Below are 18768 nucleotides of genomic sequence, written 5' to 3' on the forward strand. Positions count from 1 at the left end.
TGAAGTGTTTTATTTTGAGATATAATCCTTAAAATATTGGTGGGATGGGTGGTGTTTGTTTTGGTTTTTATGGTGGTTTTTTGGGGGCTGGGGCATTTTTTGTTTGGGTTGTATTTTATTATCTTGTTTGTATTTCCTGTTTGCCTGGCAGAGTTTTATTTGGGTTGAATTTTAAGGATTTTGTTTGGGTTGATTTTAATTTGTATAACACAAAGTGAGATCTCTTAGACAACTCCTCATCAGTGTACTCTCTCTGGCAATCTAGATAATGGCCAAATACTGTTTAAACATCAAATCCTGTTGTGTGCTTGCTTTGATTTTATATTGTTCCCTACCCTAAACTAAATAAATTAAATATGCACCTGTCTTTCAAAGATACTTTCCTATGATGATACTTAACATGAAAGTAATCTCTATACCGCTGGATTTGAAGATTGTCTATCTGTTGGGTTTTGAGCATGGATTTCAGAGAGACACAATTGTGCTTCCTTTCCTTTAAGATGCTTGCTGGTTATGTGTTCCAAAGACTGCCTGGATAATGTGGGATTTCATGCCTGTGCGCAATTAGACTTCGTGGTTTGCTGAAAAGAAGATATTAAAAGAATGAAATAAGAAAAAAAAATTGCAATAGACCAGAGGTATCTGCTGTATCCAAAGCATTATGGTTTATCTGAAGTTTTTGTCAGTGGCAAGAAAGATGAGAGTCTAGATATGCAGAATTTCTAAAGGAGGGTACTTTCTTCTTTCACATGGTAGCTGAGTGATTTGTGCTTACAGTCAGGACATAGGAGGTACAAATTCTTTTCTGCCTTAGAGGATTTCAAGTTATATCTCTCCTAATCAGAAGGACAAAGTGTCTGATGGGAGAAGAACAGGCTGCTGGACCGCTGGGTTACAGCCCGTGTTCCATTACGTGTTTGAACAGCCTATGCAGAGTGAAGTGGTCAGAGAGGCAGACTGGGGCTTCGCTACCCAGAATAACCCTCCTGAGTAGTAACAGAGTCCCTGGGCCAGGATCAGATGAGGTGGTGTTGCTAAGTGAAGAAGAAAACCAGGTTCAAATCCTCCACATCCTGAACAATGGCTTTAATTGTTATGTGTTGATTATGTGTGTAAGGCTTTCAAGTGGTCTCTCCAAGTAAAGAGTGCCAAAACTGTTTTAATAATGAAGGAAAATTTTTCCCAGTACTGCAGGCCCTCATCAAGTATCTGCTTTTATTGCAAGGGCTTATCACATAAAGGCACAGCACTTTACCCATTTGCTCTACCACTGTGCTAAAGAGAAACATTTATATGTCCAGATAGAGGTGAAGCAATTTAATTCAGGAATTAGAAGGTATCAGCAGCCCTCTGGATGAAAAGCTGGTGACCTTTGCTTGCAGAGACAACTACTGGTAAGCGTTACGTAGAGGTCCTGCCTTAAGTCCTTTAAAATACTGTCTAACATGATAGTTAAAATCCTAAAGCAGCCTGTCTATTCTTAGGGTTTTACTCATCCTGCCTGGAACAACTCTAGTGATAATGATGGACTTCCCAGAAAAAAAGTAATCAAGGCTTTCCTTTCAATTCCATATTCTGTTATATAGCCTTAAACATATCTGTATTGATTGACCAGAACTGGTAAAATTAATAATACAGTAGTTATGAGCTCTAAGTCCTTCTTTTAATATTATAGTACAGAGAAAATTGGGGAATACTAAGTAAGCATCTAACCACATTGTGCCTGCATTGGACTGGTTGGATTTTTGTTATTGTTGCAGTGTGCAGCTACACAAACAGAGCAAAAGGGCTTTGTGAATTTGAGATGGGAGTTTCTGTTTCCTAAACCTAAAGCTGGAGTTTCTATTCTGTATTCTTACATGTATTCAGCCTTCCCCCTGGAGTTATTCCCATTGGATTTAACCTATAATGTATTCACACTGGGCATTGTTCTATTGGTTTCACCTTATCTCTTATTTTCCCCTATATAACCTGTAACTCAACCCCTGATCCTTGTCACTTGTACGTGCGGCGATCGGGCAAATACAACCTACTTTGGACAGCACAACAAGTGTCCAATCTCTTGAGTCTCTTTATCCCGGTCTTGCTCGCGCTCTCTAAACAGCTCTGTCCGTATCAAACGAACCCACAAAGGTGTTTGTTGCCTCCCTCTCTCCGGCTGCTCCCGGAAGCGCCTGGCCAGCGCCCCGGGAAAGCGGAACGGGCGAAAACAAGGAAGTAGGAGAGAGAAAAGAATGAAAAGCAACAGTTATCTGTAATTTTGACTGCTATGGGTATGCACTAGTTTAGTTCAATTTGTAAGAGCTATTCTTTAGTTTGTTTAATTGCCATCATTTATAGTATATCTCCCAGGGACCCATTACTGTCATACCACCTTGGAAAACCAAATGGAACTGGATTTGAAGTTGAATGGTGAAAATAATAAAATCCAGAAAGCTAGAGTGACCCTTGGCTAAGGTTTAAAATCAATGTGTACAGAAAAATGGCTTTTTGATACTAATGGCAAAGACAAACAAAAAGTGATCTTTGCCAGCCAGCAATTCCTCCTGCTCCTCCACAGCTGTCTGCTTCCTCAGGGCCACACTGTCTGTCTTTATGTGAAATTTTCCCAGGTCTAGTTTGTCCAGGCTTACCAAATATCAGAGGGACATGCTGTTTGAAAAACCCCTCATTTGAAGTAGTCAGGTTTCTGATTTGCAGAATTGCTAATCCTCCTTACTTCAGCTGAGGGAAAGTGGTCGCAGCCTGTGTTTTAAAACAGTTGCCATTCTCATTTTATCCTTCTACATGTGACCAGTGTTCTATAAAATGTATGGTTTTGTCTAATCTATTTTTCATAACAGGATTCCTGGTAACTATTCCCTTTGCAGGGGTATCTATTAAAAATGAAACAATGATATCAGTCCACCAAAATAGCATTATGTGCTGTAGTCTTCTTTTGTGAAAGGAGAGTAGTTCCTAACTCTGCAGCAGGGTATGTAAGTGTGACTCTACGAGCCTGTGACAGCTCCTATTAACAGCAAAAAGACAGTAACCCAAGGCAGTGGGCAGTTTTACATATTCTGCAGCTAGAGGAGTTTCTATTTCTGTTATACTCCCAGGTATAGAGAAAAAATTAGGTTGTGGAGAAAGCTGTCCTTTAGCTGATAGAAACATGTGAAACAGCAACATCTCAGTGTGTGATTACAAAGCAGTGCCATGTGTTAGGTTGGGAATTGTACCTCAGTGGTACAACTGTGGTCTGCAAAGCACACTTGTTTGTTGTCATTGATGAATGACTGGATTGGGTTCTAGAACAGGTGACAGAAGAGGATGGCTTGAGGACTGCAGCCCCTTGAAACTTCCTGCCACCTCAAAGAGCTTTTATGGTACATTTCATTGTTGTTCTCCAATGAAATCTTAAAATCTGTCTTCTGGTGGTAGACTTAGGCACCTTCCTAGGAATGTGTACATGGAAATAAAAAGGAACTGACCTGCCAGGCTCTTCCACGGAAGTTGATGTAGAGGACTTTACTCCAAATCACAGTGTAGGCAGGGGAATATGGACATAGGTAATTGTCTTTCTGGGAAATATCAAGACTGAGGTAAACATGAGTTCCATGGTGAAACTGTGCCTGAAAATCTCCACTGGGGAGGGTGGATGCCCACGGGTAGGAGGTAAGCATGTCATACAGATCTGTTCAAGGCTCTATACCTGCCTCTCCTTTCAAGAAAATGCTTTCTTGGAGGAGCGAGACCTTTCAAGAAGGAGTTGGGATAAGGCATATTGATCATGCCAGTCCTGGAAGGCATACCCAAGACATTTAAAAGGAATTGTAATCACAATTTTAGCCTGCCACCAAAATTTCAGATCCTTGGACACTTTAAGTGTCAACTGGCAAAAAGCAGTAGAAGAAAAAATTGAGCCGATAGGAAAAAGCGATACTCACTGCAAGAAGCTTTTGAGAAAATCACTTTAAACAGGACTTTTACTGCATTTCCAAGACTGTCCTTATTGTTCAAATAGATAAAGTTTGAGAATAGGGCTGGATTGTGTCTTTGTTTTAATTTTGTTTGTTAGTTGTGGGTTTATGGATTTTTTCAATGTTTTAAATACTCTGCTAGTTCTTGATGCTTGCAAACCTAAGAGATGCATGAAGATGCAAGGCTTACTCCTTGCCTTTCTTTATTTGACATCCCTGGATTTTACCAATGATTAGTTTTGTCTTTAGAAATGACTGAGAATAAGAGTATTTCCTTTTTCCCCTTCCTGCTCTGTCTCACCTTTTGTTGCTTACTTTGGGAATTGTGGTATTTTGATAGTCCTCATATGTGTGCAAATCACCTTATTCCATAGTATTGGACATTGCTCATCTGTCTTCATACAAAATAACAAGGAATGAAAGCTGCATTAATTCATATGTCAACTTAAGGCTAAAAAAGGCTTTAATTTTCTATTGTTGGGGTAAAGTCACTGGATTTGTGGTCATCCCTTGCACTAATGCTAAATATTTGCCTGTGTTTCTTAAAGCTTTACAAAGCGCTGACATTAGACTTTTTCTGTGGTTGGATGTCTTAAAGACTTAGAGGTGCAGGCAACTTTCATAAATGATCGATACTATGTCATTCAAGTTGAAGGATGTGTTTTTCTCTTGGTTTTGCATTTGGTTCATGCATCTTGTCACAGAATATTTTTGTGCATGCAAAGTTGGAGCCAGTCATGTATTATTTTCTGTGTGTGCATGCTTATTTGTGTGCATGGGTGCTGCTGACAGACCAAAGAAGAAAATGCATGCATCCGACTGCTAGGGAAAAAAAAAAATCTCCAGTATATTCACTACATTGCAATTAAGAAATAAGCAGTCATCAAAAGCAGCAAGGGGGAGAGAATGACAGGAAAATACTGGCTAACTAACAGTACTTTATATATAACAGTCTGAAATTCCCCTGCCCACAAAGGAAGATAATTGACTGTATAAAACTTGAGAAATGGAAGAATGTGTTTGGCCCTCTCCTCACTAATTCCTAAGTGAAAATCAGGCATAACTCTTGCAACTCAGAAAACTTCTCACCTTTTAAAACTGGTGAATTGAGATCAGGGCTATTTGCTAAGCTTAAGCCTCCCATTTTATCCAAGTTCTGCAGAAATAGACTTACAAAGGAATAATGTATTAGAATTATGCAAAGTCATGTGTTGAAAAGAATTTTGAATTTATTTAATCTTGACAGCTAGTCATCTGTAATGAAATTTCTGAAAACTGACCATCTTAATTTTTCCTGTGGAATGGCTCTTGCAACACACTAATGGGAGGCAGTGAGAAATGTAGGCAGTGTCTGTGCTTTGGCCAGGCCAGGCCAATGGCACAAAGACCATGTAGGAATTGCTACAACATCCTTGGCAGTGCTTATGTGACTTATGAAAATCCTGCTCTACTCAGTCCTAAGGAAGCCGTTCTGAAACTTCTGCGTTTTTTCTGTTGCACGCACAGGATTCAAACATCAAAGAGTCATTTGTAATGCCACTTCCCTTATGTAGGTGCCAGAGTTTTACTAGACAGAATAAGAGATTTTTGTAACTCTAGTTCTTCATATGTGCTTTTTAGTCTGTTATGTTCTTCAGATCTTGTGGTAAAATGTAAATAACCATACTTCCTTGTTTTTATGAAGAATTGGACATGCTTGAAAAGAATATTTTTTATGTCAATTCTTTGGTTTTGCCTCTATGCTTTCCCACAAATGATACCTGTAGTACTGCAGATCAGAAGGTGTCATGTGGCACTCTGATTTATTTCCAGTTTCTGGCATCCCTGCAAGCTATGCAAGCTAAATGCGTGGAAAAAGTCAGTCAAAGGGAATGACATTATGTGCAATCCACAACTAGGAGCTCTTAATATACACAGTAAGCCTGGCTCCCCTCTCTTTCATGCCTAGTAGCGACAGACCAACCCTGTTGCTACTTGAGAGGTAATACCAATGCAAAACAAGTAAAGAAGGCAGAATCCTGTAGTGGAGTCAATAGTCTTGTTTTGAGGAATTATTGTGGCAGCATGAAAGAACTGGAGGAAAAAAAATCATGTCAGTAAATACATGAAGTGCTGCACCACAGGAACAAAGTCTTCAGTGAAGGAATAGACTTACTGGTATCTGAAGCAACACAGTAAGCACTGGTGCTTAGATACAATAGCAATTAAAAGATTTTAAGAGATCAAGGAAGAAAATTGTAATTTCCATTTCAGGGAAAAGCAAATGAGCAGACTCAGCAGTCCTACTGCTTCACTCCACATCACGTCACACTGTACGTCTTGTGCTGTACAGCCGAGCAAAATGAACTTCTGCTCCAGCTTTGGAAGCTGAGACCAGGGTTTTTTTCACTTTCTACATGGTTTTGTGTTTGTCAGGGAGAGTTACAATTTTAAAATGCTTCTTTAAAGGCAAAGGAAAGATTTCCCTCTGATTCCAAATAGGATTTGTGTCAATTGATTTCTAATAGTTCATTAGGCATGTCTTTGTTGGACATGTCTCTCCAGTGTCAGAGGTGGGTTTTAAGTTTCATTTCAATCCTCTTTTACCATGGTGTGAATGGTTTAGAACAACTGCTGGTTTCAATTAGGGTTAAGTGTTTGGTGTTATTCAAACGGTCCTTATTGAAAATGTATATTTTCCATTTTGGAGATATGCAAATTTCTTTTTCTTTGACATTGGAAAAAGTCAAGGGAAAAGAAAAGCTGCATTACCTTCTTTTCCTGGCATCTCTTGCAGCCATTACAATCAAAGCAATCTCAGTAAAAGGTTGCAACTGGCACTAAAGGAACACTGCACCATTATTATTCCTGGAGTAAGAGCAAAAATAGACTCTCAGACTTAGGCACATTCTGTCTTCTCTCCCCTTCTCTTCACATGCTGAAGCTGCTGCCAAGCCCAGCTGCTGCTTTGTCTGTAACATGCACCAAGTTGATTTTTCCCCAGTGCCCTTTTTGCTGACACGTCTGTCAATGCATTAGCTATTTGCACTTCAGTAGATACAGTACAATATCACTGTCACTGTCTTCCTTGCTGTATCTTCTGCTCTGTTCCATTACTCCCACACAGCAGCAACCTGCATCCTCCTCCTCCCTGATATCAAAATGGATTTATTACTCCCGAACCGCACATCTTACTGTCTCATCACTTACTAACATTTAACATCCTTCTCTATTACCTCAAAGCTGATGTCATCCCTCATTATATTCCTTTATTGTTGTTACTTGCAAAGTCCTGAGTTCTCTTTTTTGCTCTCCCCATGCCTTTCACTAGGCGTGTTTTAACATTTCTGAATTTTTATCTTCACAATGTCAGCATTGCACCCTCAGCTCTTTGTCAATGTGTTGTTCTGGATTTCAAAGTCTTACGTAGTTGTTAGTGAATCTTTGGCTTACCTGGCGTTGTTAGAACCAATCACACTGCACATCAGGTATGAAAGAAACCATATTAAGAATGTTTTTAAGTAATATGAGCAGAGATGCTGGAGTCCTCTGGTATGAGTATTTATATCTTTTTCCAAAACTCATGATCATAAGCTCAGGAGTTGAATTTTCCATGCATAGTTCCACCCTCTCCCCCCTTACCTCAATATGTAACAATTTCCCTTCTCTTGAACACTCATCTGTAATTTTCCTTGCAAAATGTTTACTCCTTTATTAAATACTTCTGCTTAAAATGCATTCTCCATGTCTGCTAGCATTTTGTTTTATCTATCAATAGTTAGATCTCACCTACAGCTGTTTTCCTTTTCTGCATTTCACTGTCCATTAAATGTAATGCTCATGTCTCAATCTTTTCTTGTAATCAACAGTGGTCTTGCTTTGAGGTCACTCTGGATCTGAAAGTCTTTGTCACTTAATCCTGTTTTGTTGGCTGCCTTGCCCTCCTTCAAAATCCTTTGTTTTCATAAAGCATTGTTACATTTGGCTCAGAACATAAACCACTTTCAGTGGCACACTAATGCACAAAACAAACATGAAAAGCTGCAACAAAGAACTTTATTTGCAGCCTTTTTGCTTGTTTGAGCTTGGCATGGAAAGCAATTTTCTTGCCTTGCTTTTTGACCTTGGCAAGAAACTCCTCTTGGCACATCTGAGGTTTTTTATTATGTGAAATAGAGATGAAGATGCTGAGCATCTTTGCAAAGCACTTTCGGAGCTGCAAATAAAAAGAAAAGTTAAAGGTATTTTTTTTTTTATTCTTATCATGCTTGTTATTCTGTGTGTCAGTGAAACAAGCAGAATGTCTATTCTTAACAAATAATAATGGTGATAGTTGTTTTGACTCATCTGAGGTTTCCTTGAGTGGCTAAGTTGCTAATGGAACTGATGCTCTGGACTCCTACAGGCTTCTTGGTTTTTTCACAGCCATGTATTTTTCTGCAAGTGATGTACCGCCTCCCTTGCTTTCTGCTTGTTCTCATATGAAGTTCTTTATCTTGATGTAGAGTCTTTTCCTTTTTTATGTCAAATGCAAGATCTGGCATTCGTATTGTTTGCTGTTAAATTGCTCTGTTTGATTTGCTCATCTGGTAGAATTGGCTCCTTTTCTTTTGTTGTTGTTTGTTTGTTTCATTTTATTTTTTATTTTTAGGAGGGTTTCTTTTAAGAAATAAAAGTATACCTTTTTAGGCTTGGGAAATACACTGTCTAAAATGCCACATTAAAAGACTGAAAAAGTTGCTTAGCTGTCTCTATAGAAGAACATTCCCTGAATATTTGCTGTTTGCACTGCAGGAAAGAAAACTCTCCCAGATTACTTTTCGCAGATTTCGTTTGGGGGATGGTCTTATTTTGAACAGTGTTGTTCAGTAATATCTTTGGAAGGATGCCAAGCTCATCCAGGGCAGCACAGGCCGCTCTTCCCATTGTAGGGCTTCCAATTAAACTAATGCTACCAGCTGTGTGTTCTTTTGTCTGCCCTGGACTAGGCTGTGGTATTGTGCTTCCCACTGTATCTCTCCAGCAGAGCCTGTTGTCTCCATATTAATAGTCTGGGCAAGAGAAGGGGGGCTATGAAACATTTTAGAAAAGAGAGGAGATGTAAAGGAACTCTGGTGATGCGAGTTATTCTCAGAAATGGGCCTTCTAACCTTGAAAAAAAATGGGTGTGGGGAACACAAGTGTAACCTCTTTCATTTAGATCATGCAAAAGTGTCAAAGTATCATAATCACCAAAGCATAAGACTACTAATCCCAAATTAGTCATGCAACAATCTTCAGATTCTCAGTCCAGTGTCTCGGGTTCTCTATATTTTGTTTCTGGGCATTGAAGGTAATGAGGTGAAGTAGATGGGGGAAAAATAAAAATGAAAGAATAAGAGATCGATGAGGTGACATGAAGAGGAAAAAAAATTGCTTTGCCTGGCTGGAGCAGATTCTGAGGAGAGGAGAACTGGCAAGGGGAGGATGAAAGCCAATGCTCTCCGATGCTCAGGGCAGGAAAAATCAGATAGGAAAGAAAGTTAGACCCGAGATAGAAAGGATGGAGGGCAAAAGTCCAAGACAATCTGATTTATAGGGGGCAAGCAAAGTGTAATTTTAGTAAAATGTCATCAAGTTCAGTGTTTTATCCTCTTAACAAGAAAATTACCCTGGTTTATTTTGAGCAGGTTCAAAAAAAACGATAAACGCTGATGCTCAAGGTTTTGACATGTTTTGTTGGTGATCTATCAATAATATCTCTTTTGACATCTCGACCATAGGCACCCTGAAAACATCCTGTGCATTTTGGGGAGTATATTCAGGTTTACATCCTAACAGACATGGCATATAAAGCCACTCTTCAGCTGAAGTTTTGTGGCCATGTAACTTATTTAAAATGGTGGGGTGGTTCGAAATATTTTTTAAAAAGTTCAGGCTTTTTGAAAAGCTGGGAACCATCATTTGTCTGAGAGAAAGCCTGTGCGCAATTGTTGAGTGCCAGGTAAAAAGCCAAATTTAAAAAAATCAATTGAAAAATAAATTGAAACCAGATTTTAAAAATATAGGAAGTTGTACTGCTGTTTCTCTGCCTGATGTGCTAACCTGGCAAGACACATATCCTTTTTGTGCCTCTGTAGAATAAAATGGAAAAGCTAAAGGTTGGCATGCAGGAAAAAGTAAATAAATCAAGACACTTGTCCAAAAAGAGAACTTGTGGAGACTTCTTTCTGCTTGGTGCCCTTTGTAAGCTGTGGTTCTTTCAAGCCCTTTAAGTGAATCCTGCAAGACATGGCATCAAAATACCTTTCATGTATAAATCTTGCTTCCCTCCAAACTTGGGAGAATCTTAGTTCATTTTTTCAAGGCTCAGATTAATTATTGCATTTTAGTGTGATGGATTCAAGGCTACCATAATTGGCAAAGCTTGTATACAGGAAGATATCTGACCCAGAAAAGGCTCTCAAATGCTTTTCAATATTAAAAATTCCAAAAGCAGTTGTGGTGTTTTTTGCAACAGAGATGCAAATGTGCTTTCTGGTAATACTTTTTAGATATCAAAAGTTTGGATTATTTTTCCCAAAGAAAGAAATCCGAAGGCTTAGAAAGCACAGCTGCTAAAGCTCAAACAAGTTTGTTCTACAGTCAGGACAAACTAAAATCCCTTAAAGGTTAATTACAAGTGAATTTAAAATACTGTTAGTCTGAGTTGTGTATAACGTAGTGGTGGGAGGGAAATTTTTACTAACGTTTACAGAGAAGATGTAAATGAAGTGGAATTCTATAACCTTATCTAAAAAAGGAACAGGATAGACTCTGTTATCTGCATTGCAGAGGAGAATATTCTTTAAAATCCAGTCAATACTTTCCCCTCCCCCCACTTTATCCTTATTTCCTTCTAAAGAGTTTTCAATATATATTAAAAATATGCTGTCGCTCTTCTAGAAATAATTCAGCTCTAAGTCTGGGAAGAACCATTGTGTTATGAAGGAAAAATAATTTGCAAGAGCAGAATTGTCATCCAAAAGTGACTAAAAAGATTTATTGGAAATTTCAGGCCAATCTCACTTGGTCGTTGATCTAATGATCACATTTCATTCTACTGCTTGCATCTGAGATTATGAACACTAAACAGAAAGACCTGTAGTTTATCTGTTTAAACTTCTCATCACTTTTCATGGCTGTTTTCTTGTGAATACATTATCTTTCTGCAATGTACTCATGAGTGGTTTGGGGAGCATTTAAAGGTGACAAAGACAAAAAAAAATTGCATTTTGGGAGGGAACAGAACATCGCATTGAAAGAAATGCAGATTTTAACCTTATTCCTTACCCTTTGCAACAGGGAATTTACATGCTCTGGTCCCTCAGTTTTCATCAGCAACCTGAAGCTCAGAAAAGATTTGAGGAGCAGCCAACAGCATATTCTCAAAAGGAAAAGAAATAATAGCTTATATTTCCAAAGCTATGTAGAAGCTGCCTAATATACATTTATAGGGGCTCAGGTATTTTGACCCTTGAATCAGCTGTGTATCCTGGTTTGGATATGGATTAGTACAAATCCATATCCGATGACTTTCTGGAATGCATTAATAAATCCATTAGTACTCTCTCCATTACTACTGTAAGGGGAAAACCTGAGGCTCCTATGGATTAGATTTTTTTTCCCTGCCCTCTGACCATACTCAATGTTCCTGGCCATTTGGATGGAATAGAGAATAAATCTGAGTATTCTTCCTGGGAACCTGTGATTCACCTGGTGGTGAATTGTACAGGCTCCAAAAGACAGTAAGAAGATAAAAAATATTTCTGTGGAAAGATTGTATTCACCTTCAAAAGAAATCAAAGGAAAGCAAATTTGGCCCAACTGTATGGAGCCCTCCTGGTGACAAAGTCCTCAGAGCATTATCAAAACATAGAGCAGATGCACAGGGCAACAAACTGTTTATAGTCTCCATCCCACACTGGAGATATCAGTCAAGAAAGGTTTTCTTCCCCAGACTCACATTCAGATAAATAGCGTGGAGGCATTGCAATACGTGGATAATATGTGGAAAACATCAAGGAGCACTGAGATTGAAATTATGTCAGCTTTGAAGAGGACGTCCAGTGGAATGACGCTGAGGTGTGTGACTGGCCCACGGGACCGTGATTCTGGGAACAGGGTTCAGATCTAATTTTTGTTCACTCAACACCATCTCAGTCAAATGCCACTACTTTTCTGGAAGGAGCCTGGTAGTTTCTAAATGACAGAAGATTAAAAGGACTGCACAATACATGTCTGATTATTTAAAGGGATCCTACTATTTATGCACAGTATTTAGCATTTTCAAAAAACTAGTGTTAAGAGTTAGTCTGACTTTTTTTAACCACCAATTTAAGTGGGAGTAAAATTGGATTGCTATCCAAGTCTCTAGAGATCCTACACTACTTTTTTTTCAGTTTGGCTTATCTGTTCACAGAAGATGAGGGTGATGTGTTGTGATTTACTATTAGAAGAAGATGGGAGAAATAAGAAAGAAAATTCTCAGTTTCATAACAGTAGTTAAATCTCAGTAGTCCCTTTTTTGGGGGTGCTTCTTATTTATTCCTACATCTGTTTTTCACTTGCTCTTATTTATAGATTTCTTTATTTTTTGTTTGTTTCCTTTCATCATTACAGCAACTAGTAGTTATTTAAGGACCTCCTATTGTTTCCATTTTAGAGAGAACTCATTTTATGGACACATTTGTTACCATGGCCATTTAAATTCTGCTTTGCTGGAAATTCTTGTACAAGCTGATAGCCTAGATGTAAATTATTTATTTCCAATTGAATTGGTTGTGCTCTTTATTTAAAAAAAAATAGCATACTAACCGCAAAATTACGTTTTTTATTTTCTTTATGTGCTTGCCAAACTAGCAAGAGATTTTACTTTAAAAGATTGTTTTTTTTGTTACTGGTGATTGACCCACCAGCATTGAAAATTCAGAAACTTTGCATTTCCAAAAAAAGACCAAGATAAGCTGGAGAGTTAAACATAATGCTGAGTGCATGCCAGCATGAGCTAAACATGCAGTGTATATATATATATATATATATATATATATATATATATAAATATGTGTTTACATATATATATAAAACGGTGAAGCGCTTTAAGTTATCTTGATATTCTTCATATTCTCTCTATGCAATGCTTAAAATAATGTGATCAGTTTTATTCCTTTAGCTGGTGAAGATGCAGTTGTTAATAACATCTGCTACATGGTGATTATAAGGGTGAACTAATATTTGGACAACTTCTGTTTAAATGTAGCTTATAGTTTGAATCAATATTTTAGAAACACTATTACTGAACTTCTGCTCTTCCATTGTTAAATTTGCAATGGAGCTGTGTACAGGTCCATCTGAGTTTGGCATTTCTACAGGGCATGACTGCGGATTTTATAGGCACAGCAATATTTTTATTTCTCTACTTGATGGCTGGCTAATATTCCTTGATCATATTGGCAGTAGACTAAATACCAGCTTGGAAATACAACTGAGCAAGGAGGTTGTAGTAAATTAAATTGCAACACAGTTTTGAATGCCAAGATAGCATTCAAGTGTGTGTGTGTATATATATATATGTGTGTGTGTGTGTGGGTGTATATATAGATGAATATGTGGGTTTTTTAACATAAATGGGGCAAAACAAAACTTGGATATTTCAGGCTCAGGAAAGGAACACAACTAGGATCTCAAATATGTGTGAACTATAGCTTTTAATCAGTTGGTAAGATACAGTTGAAAAATTTGGAACACTAGGAAAAGGATTTAATAGAGCTGTTATTGAAAGGGGAAAAAAGCTTAAGAAAATGCATAGACCCCAGTCTTGTACTTTTGACCAATGAACTCTTCTGCTGGAGACAACAAAAGGGCTTATTGGCTGAGAAATATTTGAATATCATAGATGATATTTTACATATTGCATAGGCTTTACTTTTTATGTGTATATACTGCAGAAATTATATTTTTGTTCAAAGACTAATCCAGTCAGTCTGATTCAGCGGTGAACTCTCTCAACTCAGGCAGTGATTTTCTAGAAAAAGCTGCTTCTGAGATATTGTCCCTTTTCCAGCAGCTAACTCTCTGTGTATTAACTAGTCTTTAAGTGTGCAGGAGTAAGGTCTATTTGAGCATAATTAAGTGCATATTGTCCCAGTCAAGCATACACAATTCTCATAAGCATATCATGGAAGAAAGAGACACCCAGGCAACTCCAGTCCTGAGGCTGTTGTAACAAATGTGGTGCAGTGTTAAGGGAGAAGATTTTCATCCTTTATTCAGTTTGTTTGCCACTATTAACATTTGGTCCTGTGGAGCTGAATGTTCCATGCTGTTTTCTTCCTCTTCATATTTCAATAACAATTTTCATAAAGAGCATGTCTCCCACTTCATGGCATTACAAGGAGAGGTTATTGAGAGTCTGAAAGTGTGCCTGGAAATTTAGACATTTTCATTCAATTTCTATAATTCATTTTGACTTGGCTGTATTTTTAAAAATCAGATTTCAGAGACTGGAGGGTCACACCATATATTTTATTTGAACAAGTGACATCAGAGGCAAAAAACTTAATATTTTGTTGAATTAGGATTTTGCAAAATCTAACATTTATTTTATTCTTATCAATTCTATTAATATCTAGCAATATATCATATCAACAAAAAATAGGTTTTTTTCTCAAGCAGTAGCATTCTTACTGGAATATGCAACATAGGTATTGCAGTCCTTGGTACAGGAAAACCATATCAAGAAAGAGATTCATCATCTCCCTAAAAATTTAACTAGACAAGCCTTTTATCTTTGTTGAAAGTGATGATAAAGGACTGTAACAAGCAGCATAAAAAATGAATACTTATTAGGATTGTTTTGAAATGTTCAAAATTTTAGAAACTTACAAGATACCAATATTTTTTTGTCCCATTACCAATCATATTTTATACTTTTCTGAAGAAGGATATTTGCAATTATCAAAAACGTAGTACCTTTAACCTAAAGTCCAGAAGCTGAGCTGTGTTCAGAGCATGTAACAGAGGGAACACTTTATCCTAAGCCAGAACACTTTGAAAGCTTTGTGTGGGAACATTCTCTCTCCCATATGTATGTGCATGAAGGAATTCAGAAGGGCTCACAAGCAACAAAGCCTCAGCAGCAACAGCATGAGTAGGCCCTGGGAAAAAACCCTTGTATGTTCCAGATCTGTCTCTTAATGAAAATAATGCTCTGGCTTTAGGAGAAGGTGGTTCTCAGCACTCATGACCTCTGGTGCTGTCCTTTGGCTTCAAAGTCAATCTCTATGTGGGCCTGAATGTAGAGAAATGGGAACTCCATGCCTCACACTGTAAATATTCCCATTGAGATCATTAGGTGTGTTGCAAAGTAAAATATTACTCACTGTGAGTAGGACCCATATGATGTGAGACAGCAGGTCTGGCACTAAAATATGTTTTTATATTTTTAGGTGAATATATTCTCACATGTGGGTTTCTTGTTTTGGCCTCCACCGGTTGTGTGTGCAGAATACTCCTGCGGAAGAAATAATTGTACAGTTCAGTATTAGATATTCATATGTAAACACATATTGGTTTTTACCATCCCATTACTCATTTACATGTGTAAATGCAGGTTAACTCTTTGTGTAACTTTGCCAGTGAAAAATTGACTATTTAAAAATTTAGCCTTGGGTATGTTCTGGGGAATAATGCTACAAGTTCATGTTATTTCTTCAGTCGAATTCTCCAGCCTGTTAGAAACACAGGATAACCACTTGACTGATTCACAGGGTAACCCTTCAACATTACAGACCTAATGATTATTGATTTCTTTTATATGTGTTGATTGCTTCAACATTATTCATGATAAACACCATTATATTAATGCGGATGTCACTGGCATTGTACTTAAGGCTATCTACTTTAACTAATAGGACCATTAGTTAGTTTTAAGGTGTTACATTTTGCACAGTCAACTTCGCGTCTTTCTTAAGGGGGTGAGGGAAGTAAATGTGTAGAAACTATTCAACGAATTTTGAAAGCATTTTGGTATTTATAAGACCAGCTTCCCTTGAGGGGAAGGTTGTTTGTCTTCTAAAGAAAAAGTAAAGTTTATGTGAGACCCAGAAGAAACTTCTTTTTTCCCTGGACAAGTTAATGCACATAATGCTATTCAGTTGTCTTCAAAAGTTGACAGCAAGCCTGAGCTGTTACTTCAAGCTTTCCCTGTATAAAGCAAAGATACTATTATTCATGGAGCTGTTGTGCTAGACTTTGAAGAGTGCTTTTCTCCTTGGGTGGTCATGTTAATTCTGTAGCCAAAATGAGTTTTTTTGTTTTTCTGAGAAGATCCAGTGATGGGTCTCATTTCAAAGGGAAAATTCATTTCTGGATAGAGTGGACAGAATAGTCTTCCAGTTTAGACCACGAGACCCCCTCAAAGTATATAGAATAACTTTGTGATTTTGATGAATTTTAGATCTGGATTACTCAATATGAAAAATGTACCCATATTTTCCTTGTTTGGACCTGCTGTGTTTCAGCTTCCAGTGTATTTCGACAGCAAAACAGGCCATGTGCACTGAACTGCTCTCACTCCCAATATCGCTGTGTTTTCTTACAGCCTGTGACCTGATGAACCAAGGCATCCTGGCCCTTGTCAGCTCCATTGGCTGCACATCAGCAGGATCCTTGCAGTCTCTGGCTGATGCCATGCACATCCCTCACCTCTTCATCCAGCGCTCCACGGCAGGAACGCCAAGAAGTGGCTGTGGGCTCACCAGGAGCAACCGCAACGATGACTACACACTCTCTGTGCGGCCCCCTGTCTACTTAAATGATGTCATCTTCAGAGTGGTCACAGAATATGCCTGGCAGAAATTCATTATTTTTTATGATAATGACTATGGTAAGTATTTATTTATCAGGGTAATTTTTGTCAAATCCATAATCCTGTTGAAAATTGTCATGTTACGATTTTGTAGTCTTCTTGATAGATTATGTTTTTTGCTTTTGAACATTTATGGTTCTGGCACCATTTCACAGCACCTCCGAGAAATCTATTTCTAAAATCCATCAACATTTACAGGTTTATTTGATAATGTCTTTGTTAGAGTTAGCTGATAAATGAAGAACTTATGCGTTTTTCTATTCTACCTGTGTTTATGAAACACAAAAGTTTTTAGCAAGCTCTCTTGTTTTTTTGGACAGTAGAAACATAAAATGATAATTCAAGATGTAACATGTAAGATTTGCATTCTGTAGATTTGTTTATTGTGTGGTGAATCTCTTCTGTTTGTTAGCATATACTTTCTGGCCAGAATCCAAAGCAATGGCGAATGTAGGTCAGAGGTTTGGCAAGAACAAGGTGTTAGTCATAAATATAAAAGATGTAGAAAGAAGTTCTCGAGAGTGAAGAAGTTGAGGAGGAGGAGGGCTTGGACAAGACAACATTCCCTCTGTTTTGAGTTCATTCAGTGTTCCTGAAAGGTGCTGATTTGGTGGTTTTTGTGCGATAGAGTAAGTGTGACACAGATGGCGGTGTCACAAGACTGCACCATCCAGCTCAGTAAATCAGCCAATTTTGGTCCACATATTTTCTACAGCTGACAGGAGAACTGGAAAGATTTCTCCAATAGGCTGCATTATCTTACAAATTTAACAACCTTTATTTCTGTGAAAAATTGCTTTGTCACCAGACCTGTTTTCTTCAGATGGATCCAATATTCATAAGTAATCATTACTGGCCTGGATGAGCATTTTAAAACTTATGATCAAACTTTAATCTTTAAGTTGTAGAAAAATGCTCACTTCAGCGATTTACTGTGCATAATATCTGGTTCATTCAGGTCAGGTGTTATTGATTTTTGTTCCCTGCCTACATAATAAATTCTTAAATTAGAAGATTAGAAAGTGATGAATAGGAGAATTTTTCTCTATAATAAAGCAGCACCTAAAAGCACCAGCCATGGGATAGGGAACACACAAAGACCCTAAAAAAATAAATAAACAAAAAAATCTAAAAATCTTACAGCAGAGTATTTTTGTTCAAAAATGATGCATTTGTGTATTTAACTGCCAGGTACTTATGAAGACAACTATAAACTTTTAATTTAAGGGGTATCTTTTTTTTGCATGCATTTTTGAGTTTAAAAGCCTCAAGCAAATTTTATAATTAATATCTTTGAATAATTATATTTGAAAATACTAGGTTTAAGTTATTCAAGATTCATTATGTAATTTAAAAATACAGTACAGACACCATGATATTTTGTCCTTGATCTCTGGGTAAGAACTTCATCATGGTGTGACTTACATAACACAGATGCCTGCCTGCCTGCTAGGAATTGGTTTCAGAGCAATAGCTCATTCAGTGACACATCATCCTCAGATGTGACCTGTGGCAAATATTTAGTCTCTGTACCAGCCTCTCTGGCATTCTGAATTCAGTGGTCAACAAGTAATGCCATACTAACTAAGAAAGCCTGGTATCTGACTCTGATTAGTGATCACCATCACAAACATCAGGAAAAGGCACCAAAAACCCCCAACATTCTGCATTTAGTATGTACTGAACAGTCTGTCCCCTTTCTAACCATTTGTGTGGCTTGGGCATTTTGTGAGCAGTAGGTTGTTTTTTGGGGGGCAAGGGGTGTGCATAGTTTGGGATTAATACCACAGAGAAAATTATTTTAAATGTAACCTGATTTTTAAATTAGCCTGTGTCTTAGAGTAGAGCTATTAGCTGTGCAGTGGTATGTTTATTTAGACTATATCAAGCTAAATACTTGATTTCAACAGCCATCCTAGGGCAGCAAGCAATTTCTGTACT

General features: G+C 37.7%; 1 protein-coding gene across 2 annotated transcripts in view; it reads left to right on the forward strand.

Annotated features, from left to right (window-relative positions):
- The window catches only part of GRID2 (glutamate ionotropic receptor delta type subunit 2), a 686989-nt gene that overhangs the window by 384190 nt on the left and 284031 nt on the right, over window positions 1-18768 (forward strand). The window contains exon 3 of one of the 2 annotated variants that reach the window (XM_053941218.1): window positions 16561-16845. The exons of the other annotated variant lie outside the window; for it this stretch is intronic. Within the exon in view, the coding sequence (XP_053797193.1) occupies window positions 16561-16845 (285 nt within the window). The remainder of the gene's footprint in view (window positions 1-16560; window positions 16846-18768) is intronic. 2 annotated transcript variants of the gene reach the window in all.

This window comes from Vidua chalybeata, chromosome 4 (genome assembly GCF_026979565.1).
Source record: "Vidua chalybeata isolate OUT-0048 chromosome 4, bVidCha1 merged haplotype, whole genome shotgun sequence".
Lineage (NCBI taxonomy): Eukaryota > Metazoa > Chordata > Aves > Passeriformes > Viduidae > Vidua > Vidua chalybeata.